The 15,668-nt window shown below is 44.2% G+C and overlaps 1 protein-coding gene and 2 pseudogenes across 1 annotated transcript in view; 1 reads left to right on the top strand and 2 right to left on the bottom strand.

Moving 5' to 3' along the window:
• Window positions 1-15,668, bottom strand: part of MYO5C (myosin VC) — an 85,098-nt gene that overhangs the window by 29,888 nt on the left and 39,542 nt on the right. Inside the window, 12 exon segments of the mRNA XM_015595808.2 lie at window positions 3-106; window positions 2,118-2,181; window positions 5,162-5,255; window positions 6,579-6,743; window positions 8,180-8,326; window positions 8,910-9,075; window positions 10,788-10,999; window positions 11,774-11,885; window positions 12,365-12,451; window positions 12,715-12,812; window positions 13,275-13,409; window positions 15,288-15,371. Coding sequence (XP_015451294.1) covers window positions 3-106; window positions 2,118-2,181; window positions 5,162-5,255; window positions 6,579-6,743; window positions 8,180-8,326; window positions 8,910-9,075; window positions 10,788-10,999; window positions 11,774-11,885; window positions 12,365-12,451; window positions 12,715-12,812; window positions 13,275-13,409; window positions 15,288-15,371 — 1,468 coding nt within the window.
• On the top strand, window positions 2,975-3,093 carry LOC112469629 (annotated as a pseudogene).
• On the bottom strand, window positions 14,346-14,464 carry LOC112469616 (annotated as a pseudogene).

Genomic DNA, 15,668 nt, shown 5'->3' with positions numbered 1-15,668 from the left:
CTGCAGTTGCATTTTCTCATCCTTGAGAGCTTTAATTTCTTCTTTCAAAGACCAGATCTGCTTCTCATAGTCTTGTGTTTTTAGTTCAAAACTTTTTTCAAGAAGTCTAGCCAGCAAAAGGAAAAAATAATTACCTTAGAATTGTCTCTAAAGTCTTTCCCTGAATTAGAACAATACATCATTTTGAAAATGAGAGGAGACTTGGAAAGGGGGAGACAAGTTAATTAGGATCTATTGTGACAGTTCCAATAGACAATGGCCTTATTTTTAGCTATGTTCCTGTCCCCTTAGGTTAAGGAAGCTTCTTATACCTTCTGATCTGAGTAGGATAGCTCTATAATTGTCACTCAAATGAAACACAGGAGGCTGAACTTAAAGACTCAGTGGCGGTTGGGGTACTGTATTCTCAAAGCTCCATTAGTTCCATGTGGCCCTGAGGAAGGGCCACTTCCCTGAGCAAAGACATTGGCATGTTCTGCCAAGTCCTGGCACCTGCCAAGTTCCAAAGCCCTCGAGGGGTTTGGTTTGACTTGGTCCTAAACTAGTTAATGCAGCCATTTAATATGTCAAAGGGTTTGGCCCTTCAAACATTCTAGAATAAATGGCAGTAAGTCCAGTGCTCCAAAGCCCACGAAAACTCAATTCCTAGTGAGACAGTTACTCAATTAAATATGGGATGACTGACCAAGAAAATAAATGAAGAAAGATACATGACCTAGACCAGCCCAACACAGCCTACAGGGAACCAGTCAGAATTGAAACAGTCCTAGGGGCTCTACAAGTTTATTAATCATCATTCTACTTGCTAGGCTAACAACTCAATTCATTTTATGACTTATTATGACTTATTTATAGCACAAAGGAAAAAACCCTAAAAGAGTCCTATTCCCAATAGGTTTTTGTTTCATTTCCTTTTATAGATATTAATAAACTTTTAAATTTTGTTTTCAAGTTTTAAAAAACCTGCCGTGCTCCTAAGAGGAGTCCAGTGAAATATATCTGTAGAAGTAGACTGCAACCAGAAGTCTCATGTAAAAAGAATCATAGATTTGTAGCTTAAACTGGTTGGGTGTGCACCCACATAATGTGGGTGTCTTTGTGCCTCTGGAGGGTTGTGACAGGGGCCAAGACTTCCCCCCATCAGCTGACCAGGCACCAGACCAAGCTACAGGTGAGTGCTGATGAGGACTGCAAAGAGCTCAAAGTAACCTTGCTCTTCAGGCCCGCTGCTTGAAATGATTGTGCTTCCAGTGGCCCTAGTATGCAGTGAGATGACAAGAACCGAGTTCCTCTCCTAGAGTTCAGAATTCATTGAAAAATAGATTTTTCAAGGTAAAGAGCCAAATATTCCTATTTTAAAACTGATGTAGGACCGGAAACACTTCATTTCTCAATGCTTAGGGGCCTTCAGTGACACTCCTTCCTCTAACTTTTTGGCATCTTGCCTCCTCACCCAGACTCAGCCTCTCCTGATAACTAACTGCATGGGGAAGTTGTAAATCCTACCACCCCAGGCAGCCCTGAGCTTACTGGCCCGCGATAGGGACATGCCAAGAATGTTCCCTTTCTCTCTGCCATGCTGCCACGCATCCCTACTTTGAGATCTAAAACCTCTGAGTTGACTCAAGTGAATGGAGTGCAGACTGCAGGTTAGCAAAAGGTTTGATATTGACATAGGAAAAGTGTGGCTGGTTCAGTTCAAGGTCATGGGGAGCTGTCTTAATTTTTGTGAGGTGGGTTCCAACCCTTGTTATCTGGGGCAAGAATCAAGTAACAGATACACCAGGTGGGGCAAAGGGGAGGGGTTTATTCTCTAGGCAAAAATCTTTCTTCTTGGACATGATGGAAGTTAAAAGGGGTGGCGGTCTCTTTTTACTGTCTTAGCGATAAAGAGAAAGCAAGAAATTTCCAGTAGTCCACTGTCCACAACTGCAAACCTGTGCAGTGTCTGAAACTCTGTGGGACTTAGCTCCCAAATCTCAAAGTCTTTCACTTTCTAAAATTATTCACACCCCATTCTCCTGTATCTGTGATCTGCTATCTGTAAGCTGAGAAGCAAAATATAAAAGAGCAGAGAGAGAGAAAGCAGTAGCTGTAAGGTAAACTAGATTTCATACATTCTTTGCCGTTCTTCTTTTTGTACATCGTCAAAGAGCTGCTTGGTAAGGTCATCCATTTTTCCTGAAAAAAGAGAAAGCTCTTTGAAATATGTCTGCAAACCAAGGCCTTGATGGAGTCATACCATGTTTAAAAAGTGAGAAGGCAAGAACAATTATGGGGCATTTATTATTAATAGGACTTAAGATGACAGTGTGACTGTTACTTCTATAAATGAGAGAAGTGGACAAGGGGGGTTCAAAATAATAATTCTCACAAATTTTTCATGTTGGGATCTATCAATAGTTTCATTTATAGCACTTTTACTGGTCTGAATGTCACTTGTTTGATTAAAATAGGCATATTGGCTTTGAGATAATAAATATTATTATTAAAAGCAAACAGAAAATGGTAAATTTGTGATAGGGCTTCCCAATGTTGGCACTATTGACACTTTAAGCTGGGTAATTCTTTAATGTGGAGAGGGGACTGTCCTGTGCACAGTAGGATGCTGAGCAGCATCCCTGGCTTCTACCCACTAGAAGTCAGTAGCACCTCTGTTCCAGCTGTGACAAATGAATTGTCTCCAGGCATTGCCCTAGGGGTACAGAGGTGAACAAAAGTGCCTCGGTTGATTGAGAACCATTGATTCATGATAATCAAGAAAATAATAAAGTATCTGACTTTATCTGGGGAAGACGAAGTGTAAAAAAGATGCTGTTGCATTTGAATACAAGAGCTCTAACATAAAGTACAGGTTAAAGGGGCATTGGACAACTAGGAAACAGTCACTGGGTTCTGGACATCCTCTGGCTGTGACAGCCCCATGTTCCCACCATGTTCACATACAACAGGTGCCCTTCAAAACAAGAGCAGGGGATACGGTCATGCTACCCTGAACAAGCCCGATCCCGTCTGATCTCAGAAGCTAAGCAGGGTCGGGCCTGGTTAGTACTTGGATGGGAGACCACCTAGGAAGACCAGGTGCTGTAGGCGTAAAATAAATAAATAAATAAAAATTATAAATAAACAAATAAAATTCACATTTAAAGAACAAAACAAAACAAGAGCAGGATGACAGATGCAGCCCATCAAAACCTGATGTCCCTATTTATATTTGGCTGACACCTAATTCTTGAATTGTGTCTCATTCCCGAGTCCTGCCCCAGAGGGGAGCCCAGGAGTAAGGTGACAATAGCCATCCTCCAAATTACTTGGTTAAAAAAAAGCCAATAGTTTAATAGTTTATCTAATGCACTGTCACATGACCCTGAAGCAAAATGATTGTTTTAGAATGTCATGAGTCAGCAAGAAAATATGAGGGAAGATGCTTAAACTTTAATTTAGAAGCCAGCATATTTGATTTAATTTCAGTTTCCAATTTACTCACAGAACTGGCTTCAGTTCTAGTGCTCACCATCTTGGGCCATTTGCCAAGGGCCTAAAGAGGCTGTTCAAATGTGACTTTCTTCCCAAGAGCAATGGGATGCAGTCCAAGCTGGAATCTCAAAAAGGGGAAACGACTCTGATGACATCCCTTCGTCATAGGTCACAGGGTAAGCAAAGACTTACAAAACATTGTTTGCCACAGGTAGGGAAACTCTCAGGATGAGCAGTTTATAAACACTGGGTTTGAAAGTTTTCATGCACTTTTTAGAAGAAAGTATATAATTATCCACCCAAACATATCAATGAAGTTAACTATGTGATTTTCAGAACACACTTGTGGGAATTTAAATTTTCTTGTGAGAAATTCCACTTAAAGTTAGAAAAAAGAACTAATACCCAAGAGGAATGTATTATAATGGGAAAAAGTGGCAGTGGGTAAGTCCTTCCCTAATTCGGTTTTAGGTTTACTCACAAACCCCTGACCTCCCTCTGTGCATCAACGCCCATATCATCACAAGGTGGAAGGCACAGATTCATCATAGAATCTGGAACAGGAGGGCGCGCCCATCCTGGGCATCCTCTGAATGGCCTTGTCTGCTCTGCTGGCCAGGACTCAGGATGTTTACTTCCTCCTACTGACATGTGCTTCTCCTACACTCTGACCTGAACCCCCAGGGCTCCTGCGCTCCTCTGGGTCCTGGTGTATCCAGCCCCTGCTGGGCCTGTGTTAGATCCCCAGGTCTGAACCCTTGAGCCCCATGCTCCACATCAGATCCTAAGGAAACTATCCCTGGACAAGACAAATAACCAAGTGTGCTGATTTAAACTATCTGGTGGGAAACCACCAGTAGCATGTTCCTGTTGAGATTTAGCAAGTGCTTGGAACTAGAATTTGAGCTGGAAAGCTCTGAGCAGACAGAGCTAGGCTCTGGGTGGCTGCTCCACACCCCTGACAAAAAGTGTTACCACCACTAACTCCAAGGGCCTGTGGATGATGCGGCTCGAGGGCTGAGCTGGGCCCTCCGTATAGGGCCAGGGCAGTGGCAGAGGATGTGCGTATCACTCAGACCAAGTAACTTGGACAGATCTGAAATCTGACTGAAAATTCTTGGCAAGCAAGAAACGTTACTTCGACATCACCTTGTGCATCAGGATACCACAAAGTTTAAAAAAAAAATACAGATGTCTTTTACTTTGTGAGTTATATAGATGTCTAATCACTATGTTGTACATCTGAAACTAATGTAATATTGTATGCCAACTGTAACTGAAAAATAAAAATATTATTTAAAAAAATACTGATGTCTGGACCACTACTGCCACCACTACCCACAGGTGCACCCATGCACACACAGACACACATCCTCTCATCTCCTGATGGGAAAGTTCCAGGCTTACAGCCCAATCATCTGTACTCTGCGAATGGCCTAGGAGGGTCTGAGACAGGGATTGCTGTGCTGTTTGACAAAAGATGGAAATAAAAACAGATGAATCTATAGGGTAAAGTTACTGTCATTTAAATATAATTATCTGTGGAGCAAAAATTTTCTTGTTACACTAAGTATATACCAGAGATTCTGATTTTGCCTAACTCAATTCTCACCCAATCATTATTTCTGGAACAACTGGACAAGTGAACTCATGGATACACGGGTCAGGCCACCTTAGGCTTTACCTTTCAGCTCCTCAGTTTGCTCTTGAAGCTTCTGCTGTATTTGCTCTTTTTGTTGTTCCAGTTCTGAATTATGCTTCTGAAGCTTTGCCAATTTCTAGAAAAGGGAAGGAAAAAAAAACTTTCTTGAAAACCTCATTTCAAGTTTTGTCACCATTCCTTTTCTTGGTGAAAAGCTGTATATTTTTAAATTAGTATATATATACATACACCCACACCCACCCACCCACGCACACATTTTTTTGGTCTCAGCTCCTGTCCTTGGATAGCAGCCAGCACCAGCCTACTGCAAGACATGACATTTACTTTCACATGCAAGGGTTCCATGTGACTTCATCAAGCAGACACTACTAGTTCCTAACCTGGCCTACCAATGGCTGAAATCAAGGAGAAAGAACCAAACCAAGTTCTCCTCAAAATCAAAGAAACTCCTCTATCCTTCTCTTGAGCTTCTCGACAGCCAGGGTATTTAATATTAAATATGATATAAATTATTTATGATATGACACGGATTGATACTTTGAGAGTGTTATGACTCTGGAAGGATATGTGATCATGACATAAGTTCTATTATTTTAGCTTCTCTTGGTCAAGCGTCTGCTGAGCGGGCAGCTGGGGGCCCTAGGTGCTGATTGATGGTTGGTAACTGGCAGTGTGGGCAATGCCAGTAGCTGTGCTGGTGCATCTGGGCAAGGGTCCACGGGGAGGGCAGAGGGATGTCCTGGGGTTCCAGGCTGCCACAATCCTGGGTGCTGTAAGACTTTGGAAAGTGCGGGAGAATTGACAGTAATAAAGACAGTCTCAGAGAATATTAGCTCATGCCTGTGCAAGGCTCTACAACAGGCATTTGGCTAAATTATTTATCTGACAATTTCATTTTCACAACTCTGTCAGGTCTTTTTTTAATTCCTATTTTATAAACGAGAAAACTAAAGAAGGTAAGGGACTTGCCTAAGATTGCCCAGCCAGACAGCAGCAGAGACGAGGTTGAACCTGGCACATTGGATTTTTACGTCTACTGCTTTTTTATTGCACCACAGAGATGAAAACCTGCCCCGAGCTTTGCACTGCTGTTCTGGGGAAGGTGCTTCAGGGGACACACCAGATGGGCCAGCAACAGGGAACCAAACTCATCCTGGAAAAGAGGGAACCATGTCGCCAGGGCTCCTTCTTAGCTTTTCATCACTTTATGAAAGTTGAAAGAGAAAACCTTATGCTAGGCTTCTTAAAGCCTGAACCTCCTCCTCTCTCACTCTGACTCTAGGGCTCCACCCTCCTTCCCCTAAAAGGGAGTGCCTTCTGATGATGGAAGCCAACAGCAAAATCTCATCTGCTCTGCAGAAATCTGGGGCAAAATGCTGTGCTGTGGTCTCTTCTGTGGAAACTCTTAGGTACTGCCAGGGTCACGACCAGCACAGACCTCTTCTACAGCAGTCTTGTATCTCTTCCCCTTCTCCTCGTAATTGTGCCTGTGGGCAGCTGCTCTGTCCAGTTCCAGTTCCAGTTTCTGAATCTTCTCCATGTCACCAGCCCGAACAGCAGCCAGGCTGGTCAGCTTTTCCACCAGCCCATGGTTCTCTCTGTTCTACAGAAAAGAAACAGCAGGTGCTTAGGGGTTTACGCCAAGTAAAGAAGCTGTTCTCTTTGGTTCTCAGAACCTTTAACATGGCATCTAAATCTTTCAGAGTTTTAATTATACAGATCACGTTTATCATTATGATGGCATAATAAGCATCTTCATTCCAGTGAAAAGAGAGACGCAGATCTCATCAGGATTGCTTCTGAGCTGGTGATTCTTTTAGTGTAGGGCCAGTCCAATCCTGGAGCTCCAGGACCGCCCTAGCATTGTGGGCTGAATTGTGTCTCTCACTGCCCCATACCTCGCCCTCCTCCACCCCAATTCGTATGGCATAGTTCTAATAGCAGTACTTGGAATGTGATTTTATTTGGAGAAAGGATCTTTAAAGATGTAAATTAAGGTAAAACAAGGTCATTACGGCAGGCCCTAATTCAGGATGACTGGAGTCTTTATAAGGAGATTTGGACACAGACACACACAGAGGGAAGATAATGTGAAGACAGAAGGAGAAAATAACCATCTGCAAGCCAAGGAGAGACAACTCAGTAGAAACCAACTCTGCCAATACCTTGATCTTAGACTTCCGGCCTCTAGAACTGTGAGAAAATAAATGCTGTTTAAGCCACTCAGTCTGTGGTAGTTTGTTATGGTAGCCTTAGCAAATGAATACGCCTAGAATGGAACCCAGGCAGTGTCGAGACACCCACAGGCCCTGCTCCCAGCTGACCACGACTGTTTTTCAGTGCTGTTCTCTGCATAAGAGATATAACATGCAGGTCTGTTGCACAGCAGCACAATGAGGGGAAATTGCATCAAAATCTCACGTTTATTTGTTTACACATTCATCCATTGATGAAGGACCCCTATTACCATATTAAAGTTCACCTTAGGAGAATCTCGGTATTAATTGAGGCAAGCCCAGGAGTGAGTTTTATAGACCTGCATGCTGCATATTCCTCAGCCTTTGTCCACTGGCTGAGAGCATGCGGATTTTTCTCCCTACCAGTGAGAATGGCATGGGGAGTCTTCCCAAATGAGGGAGGGCTGCAGCTAGACCATATGGGCCTTTGGGCAAATTAGACAAAGGTAGCTAGACCATATGGGCCTTTGGGCAAATTAGACAAAACTTTGTCTAATTAAACCTCCTGCCTCAAGGCAGCCCAGCTTTGTGCCAGGACACGTGGGTTGACGAGCAGAGCCAGGATGGATTTCAGCCCCACTTGCCCTCTTGAGCAGCTGCCCTTGTGCAGTAAACAAAGTACACAACCACATGTAGCAGCCCTTTCCAGTGGGCTTCTGTCTTCTAGCTCAGGTGGTGCATGTAAACTGTTTGAAGCTCCTGACATGCATGTAAATTTTAACCGCATCACTAAGAAATTTGCCTGGAAGAAAATATATCTGTAAGAAAAAGTAAATATGAAAGATGCATTACGAATACCTACCTGATCTTCCAGCTTTTTCTGCAAACGCTGGACCCTGTAAGTAAGCTGAATGTTGAGCACGAATCGTCGGATATTCTGGAATCTGCGTCTGGCCAGCCATGCCCGAGCGTATTTCTGAAGGATCACAGCCTTGTGTTCTTCTAGCATCTTGAAAACAAGATTTTGTGAAATGCAAACTGGATCTCTACTTTTTCTCTAATGTCTGGAGATACAACTACCAGAAATTTCCTATTGTGCGAAATACGAATTTCTTATAATCAACCCACAGAGACCTACAATAGACTTTTAAAACAATAACCAAATTCCACCTGTAGCAGACATGTATGAATAGACATTAACATGAAGAAAAACTATCTCACTACAGGTACACCTCAGAGATATTGTGGGTTCAGTGAATATCACAATAAAGTGAGTCACGAATATTTTGGATTCCCAGTGCATATAAAAGTTATATTTACACTATACTTTAATCTATTAAGTGTGCGATAGCATGTCTAAAACAAAACACATTCCTTAATTAAAAAATACTATAATTCCAAAAAAACTGCTAACCATCATCTGAGCCTGCTGGATAAACTTGCTCGACACAGAGGTGCCACGACCCTTCAACTTGTGGGGGGAAAAAAGTCTGCGAAGTGTAATAAAATGAGGTATACCTGTACTGTTAGTGAAAAATAACATGAGCCCTGGCAAACCTGTGTCCCAAGAAAGCATGTGGTCTCGGCCGCACCTTTCGATATCTCCTCCTGGCCAGGAGTCCTCGGGTATAGGCCTGGATGGTGATGGTGGCCACGCGAATCAGTTGGTACAAACTGCGAACAAGATATCCACGACAGTGCTTCTGAATGATGATGGCTGCCCACGCCTCCTTCAAGGCCGCTGCTGTAATAGCTTTCCTTGGTTAAGAAGAATGTGGAGTCCATCTGTTATCCACAGAGCACTGACTTCTACTATATGGCATGACGAGCTTGTGCAACTCTTTCCTACTAAGGAATAGTCAAACGTTTTGCAGACCTACACATTAAACTCTGTGACTTATTCTAATGCCTACTGGAGATCAGTCATCATTACATCCCCCTTCACCCCGATCTGAATGTGGATCTGCTCCAGGCACGAGGAACCACGTGGGAACACTCACTCTTCATATCCAGGCTGATCGACCTGCTCACAGGCTCATAGGAACCACAGGGATCATGACACCAAAACTGTGTTTTGGCATTGTACTTGCTCTTTCGTCTACTCTTTCGTTCTTGTGGGAAATCATGCTGGAGGCTCCAGACTTGAGGTTGGCAAACTAACGCTGGGCGACCGAACCTGCAGCCTTCCACCTGTTATTGTCAGTGTTATTGCAACACAGCCACACCTATTATGTACATATTACCACAGCTGATTTCACGCCATAACGGCAGAGGTGAATTGTTGTAAGAGAAACTGCAGGGCACCGAAAGTCCAAAGCATTTGGCTCTTACAGAATGAGTCTGTCAACTCCTATCCAAAGGACTGGAGGAGGTGACAAAGTTATTACCCTCAGAGTTAACAGCCTCGTGGAGCAGACAGACTTATAAATGGCCAAGTGGGACATGAGAAAAAATAAAATAACTACAGAAAAGATCTGCAAAGAAGCTCTTATAAAAAGGATGGCATGTGAGCCAGTCCTTGATAGAAAAGGATTTCTGTAGACAGTGATGATTGGGACCAGCAAAGGCATGGAGGCCTAGCCGTGCCTGAAGTATTCAGAAAAAGAGAATCTGTCTGGAACTTCTAGAACACAAGCTACATGGAGAAAATTTGTAGTCAATGAGGTTAGAAACAGATGGGGACCATTTATTATTAAAATATATAGCACGTCCAGTTTGGGGCATGCTGAGATGAAAGATGTGGTGTGCCAAACGTGGAGAAGCTCAGATGCTGCTGGAGGTCATGCCTCCAGCTCAGGAAGTGATCACGTTGAGTGGCACAGCCTGACCCTTATAAACCTGCCTTCTCAACTATCTTAACAGCATGCCAAGGGAGGAGGCAGGGCAGACACACGGAAACACACAATGCTATTTGGGAAGGACACCCATCTCCCTGGCTAGCCCAGCACAGCCCACTCAAGCAGAGATGGGATGGCATGGCTAGTGGAACTGCCCTCCACTCAGCCATCCCCTTTGGGCTGCTGTGATAACCTTGCCAAGGGGTTGTGTGTTTGCTGGCAGGGACCTGCCAAGGATCCCTCGCTATCTGCAGGTAGGCTGGTCAGTGGCTATTCTGCCATCTTTACTCAGGGGCTTCACTAGGACCCTGGTCATCTTAGGCATTTTCAATTCCCACAGAAAGGAGCCCAGTCCCTCTACCTGGTCTCACTGAGAACTCTGATCCTCTTCAGAGACACCCTGATCAGGGCTTCATCTCTTCAGGGTCCTGGTTGTCATCTCTGCCACATGGGGACAGCAGGCAGGTCAGTACTACCTGCCTCCTGAGAGACATACCCTTCTCACCTTGAGGCTCATGGCCATCCCAGAAAGATGCACCCTGGCTGCCAGGAGAAAGGCAGGCCCCTCCCCCCGGGAGGTGATCAGAAAACACAGATGTACAATTCAACATGTCTCCCTTGGTTCCAACGTACCTCACAGTTTGCTGACCCCGGAAGTACTGCTGAATTATGAGCGCAGCTTGTCTCTCTCGGAGGAATTTTTTTCTCTGGAGCCAGCCACGGATGTGCTTTTGAATCACAACACAACCCTGCCTCAGTTTATCCAATCGGAGTTTCTCTAAATAGGCCACTTGTCCTGCTCTGAAGAAAATTTTGGTTTTACCAAACTGGTACTGATTAGAATCCTGGAAGAGAAAAATGATATAATCAGAAACAAAATATTTTCAGATTTTTCTATAGTATTTGGAAAAGATGGTTAGAGATTCAAAGATGCCAAAAACATGATTATTTTGACATATCTGTTCTTTGACATAAGGCAGAAAAACTCTAATATGATCTAGAAATTTATACTTCGATTTGTTTAAAGCCACTTTAGGGGAAGAAATGGACTTGTGGTGGAGGTTCCCACCTGTGGGATGGGGAGGGGTGTGTGCATTCTCCGTGCTTCTCAGCTGGGCTGTTGGGGAGCTTCAGCCTTTCATGTGTGGTTTCCACAAAAGGGGCAGAGCGGCTGGACAGGCTTGGTTTCTGTTTACATTTTCGCTTCTCTTTACCACCCCTTCTCCCGGCCATCATTACTCCTTCCCCAGCTCTTTTCCATAGCTACTCATCACTTCAGCGATAATCTAAATCCACACTGAGTGCCGAGTCTGTACCCCCGGCTTAGTGACCATCTGGTTGACTGTGTAAGACTATGAGAGAACAAAGCAGGATAGGAGGACACTGGAGGAGGCCACTGGGGGAGGCCAGGGTTCAAAGCTGGGTTCCCACTGACAGGAGAGGGTGCCCATGACTGTGCCTGCTCTGACCTCCTTAGCACACAAATGCTTGGGGCACATTTTCTTTCTTCTTAGCCATTCATGACAACTATAGTCCAGAGACTGAGGCAAAGATGAAGATACAGGTTTGGGAGATGTGCTTCTCGGTAAGGGCCCAGGGCTCAGGTGGGCAAGACTGACCTGGATGAGCCTGTGTAAAACCACTTTGCACACCTCCTTCTTATCGCTGAACGAAAGCTCCTGCTTGCTCATGAGGATACCGTAGCGACTGTAGAACTCGATGTATGTCCACCTGGAAGGTCAAAGCAGGGCCTGAGCAGGCGTGCCTGGGAGGGAGTCTGTCATGTCTTTGGACCCTGTGGCTTTAATGGTCACTGCTGGTGGGGTGGAGTCTGTTCTAGGGATGATGGTATTGACTTCTGACCTACCTCATGCTGAGTACACCTGTCTGCAACCTGGACTGTTTTTGTTAATGCTCTGCTCCAACGATTATCTTCTCCCCACCCCGGCTCCCCACAGCCCCCTTTCCCAGGAGGCAGCGGGTGACTCTCACTTGCAGCCCAGACAGGTGATAAGGTGGTGATGATGGCGGCCTCTGCCCCACCCACCACCTATGTAGCATCCTTTCCTGGCCTTCCCACAGCACAGTGGGATACATCTCGGGAGCATCTTAGGAAAGTACATGACAACAAACATGGTAGACATTCCCTTGGTTTTCAGCACAGCCCTGAAATTGGGCACTTTTCCCCCAAACAAGGGCTGAAGACATACCTGGAAGGGTAGCTCTGCGCACTGATGTGAATTGTTTCTAAAACACCACAGGCTCGCAGCTGCTGAACAATTCTTTTGGAGTTAAACCTTAAAGAAGACAATTTTATAATGCGTTAAGCCATTATAATTGATAATAGCACCTCCAAAAAGCAGTTCAGAAAGTTGAGGATATGGAGAAAGGAGCAATGCAGAGGGATTGTGTTAACACTATATGTGAAAGGCGGGATTGTTTTAAATCATTTTAAAGCCCAGAAACAGTAAAATTCAAGGCAACTGTGAGTATATTCTCTAACATCACAACAGAAACACTGGATTGCTCAGTGTTTTCCCTGCCTCACGAGAACACTTACTCAAAAGGTAATTTCTCATCATTCGGTTTGATGCAGCGAACGTAGTGGGGCGTGGTTGCATTGAGGGTCTCCATGAGCAAGGCCAGAGAGCTGCGGAACTGGGAGACAAGGTCAGGCAATAAACACTGAGCTGAAATTTAATGCTTACTTTGAGGCAAAAAAAAAAAAAAAAAAAGAGGCCCCAACTTGGTAAGTTAAGAAGAACAAAAGTTAACTTTATGCATAAATATCTATTACAAAAGGTTTCAATCCATGACGGTGATCGTTAGTGTCCTGCTGTGCTGGACAGAACAGGGCCCTGTCCAACACTCCTGCGTAGCAGGGAGCATAGTATATCTTGTTACTGTGCAAACATGTGGTTTGATCAGTTGTCTATGGCCTTGGAGGTTGAGGTGCCATGACAATGAACCACTGATTTCCTTTGCACTCATATTTATACTAGTTCTGAAGAAGCTCGGTGCCCATGTCAAGGCCTGGAATGTGGAGCCTCCCAGTGCCCGGGTCCCCGGGGGCCTGGCCTGTGCCTGTGTCCCCCTTGCCCTCAGACACTTTCTCGGTACCTTGTTCCCCACTGTGGTCCGGAACTGCTTGTTGTTTGGCTTGATGATTTGCTTTGCAGATTTAATTGTGATCGCTGAACCGAAAGGGGAAGGAGGAACTGGATTTTCTTGGAAAAATTTGGCACAGAGATGAAACTGGAAGAAGCAGAGAGGATTTCAATGTCCGAAAGTGCTTGCCCACAGGCCTCAGTTGGTACAAGCCAAACGAGTGGTCAAAACAAGTCCAACTAACCCCGTGGAAGGTCAAGTGACAATCTTGACCAATCTCTACAGCAAATCTCAATTCCACACAATGGACTGTCCTCACTCGGGACGACTGTGGCTTCTTTCCCAGGAATGAGAGCAGAGAATATCTACACAGGGGTATCGCTCAAAGTCTCAGGAAAATGGAAACATTATAATTCCTACCTCCGTGCCTTGGCTCATATTGTTTCTGCACCTGGAATTGCCTTCCTCCTACCCCACATTCTCATGTCCACAGATCCAAACCCATTATTTGAAGTTCTGTTAAAATATTTTCCAGTCCCACCTGCTTCCCTGATGCCCCAGCAGGAACAAATCCCAACTTCCTCTAAACTATCCTAATCTTATCTGTACCTCTTTTAGGACACTCCTTACTTTTTACTTTGCATCAGTTATTTCTTTGTCATGTCCTCTCTCTTGGAGTGAACCACATATTTTTTTCTTTTAAATCAGACACTGAGAATCTCCTTCAGGGCAGAATTCCTGCCTGATGCATCCTTGTGTGCCCCTGGGGAGGAGTGGGTCTGAAACTGCCACACCTCTGAGAGCCTGTGTGCTCCACATGGAGACCCACCTGTGCTTCTACAAGATCGGTGCTCATCGTCCAGACTGGACCCCAGGGTAAACGTGGGGGTAAGTAATTGTGTGTATAAGATGCAGGCCACTTCCACGTTGAATTCTCTATCATAAATCAGTTTTGCTTGTTTGTTTGTTTATCTATCTATCTACCTACCTACCTATCTATCTATTTATTTATTTGATGAGGCAACCCTTGGCTGACCTCACAGATTGCAAGGACTTTGTCAGTTTACAATCCCTTATTTTTTATGCCTACAGCACCTGGTCTTCCTAGGTGGTATCCCATCCAAGTACTAACCAGACCCAACCCTGCTTAGATTCCAAGATCAGACGGGATTCGGCTTATTCAGGGTAGCATGGCCATAGACCTCATAAATCAGTTTTAATAGTTGAAGGGGTCACAGCCTATGATTTATTTATGATCATTAGTGGAAGTGCTCACGCTCATTTGGGAAATGGTCAAAATACTTGAACGTTGATGGAGGACTAGGATCTTTTAAAAGAAGGGAAATAAATATGATAACAAAATCTTCACAAAAATGGAGGCTTATGTATAAAATAGCCTTACTCTCAAATTTGAATTTAAAAATGTTCAAAGAGCCAGAATTTTTCTCTTGGTGACACTGTTCACCACACAGAACCGTAGATTCGAGGAGCTTACACTTGCAAAGCAGCTCCCTTCTTTGTTCTGTCTCTGTTTTGCTTTGATGTTCTACACGCACTGAGCACTGCCTACTGCTGCCCGGTTATGGGTTTCAGGAAGGTCCTCCCTCTGGGATATGAGCTCCACTCTGCAGGAACCCTATCTGCCTTGTTTGCTGCTATGTCCCCCAAATCGGGAACAGTGCTTGGCACATGGTAGATGCTGCCTAAATATGTGTGACTGAATAAAATGTGAGCTGTGGTTCTTTAAATGGTTCTGTCAGCTGTCTTTCCTGTGTCGTCTGTATGTTTGAGTTCTGATTTTGCTTATGGTGGAGATTTGCATGCTTTTAGAAGATAGAAATGTATTTTAGGTCCAATTCTAAAATAGTTATTTTTTGTTTGAGCTACAATTTGCCACAAGACAGTACACACACACACACACACACACACACACACACTTCTCCCTCCCTCTTACTTTTCCCGATATCTAGATCCATGTCAAGTGTATAAGGCATAACATTAATTACCCCTAAGGACCTGACAAACCTTGCTTGCTTTCAGGATTTCAACCAATGTGTCATAGACAGTGTCTCTGTTCTTTTCAAGGAAACCTTCACATTTATATTCAACCTATGCAGAGAAAGGAATTAATTATTTCCAAAGAAACAAAAGCAGACAGCATCTAAGTATCACAACTTCTTTTTTTCTTTTTAAAGAAAGATTAATGAAGGGGCTGTAAAGCAATCTTCTAAAAAAAAAAATCAGTTTTTGTTTGTCACAGTTACTCCATTATATAAAACTTAGAAAGGTGGGACTATGTCCCAGGCCTGGGAAGAGCCAGGCCTGCCACTGCCTGGATTTCTCACTGGCTGCTGGTCACCCTGCACTCACCTGTGAGTTCCCTCTGGCTACACATGACAATTCTCT

This window comes from Pteropus alecto, unplaced genomic scaffold (genome assembly GCF_000325575.1).
Source record: "Pteropus alecto unplaced genomic scaffold, ASM32557v1 scaffold86, whole genome shotgun sequence".
NCBI classification, from domain to species: Eukaryota; Metazoa; Chordata; class Mammalia; order Chiroptera; family Pteropodidae; genus Pteropus; species Pteropus alecto.
This window is presented reverse-complemented; position numbering and strand designations above follow the sequence as displayed.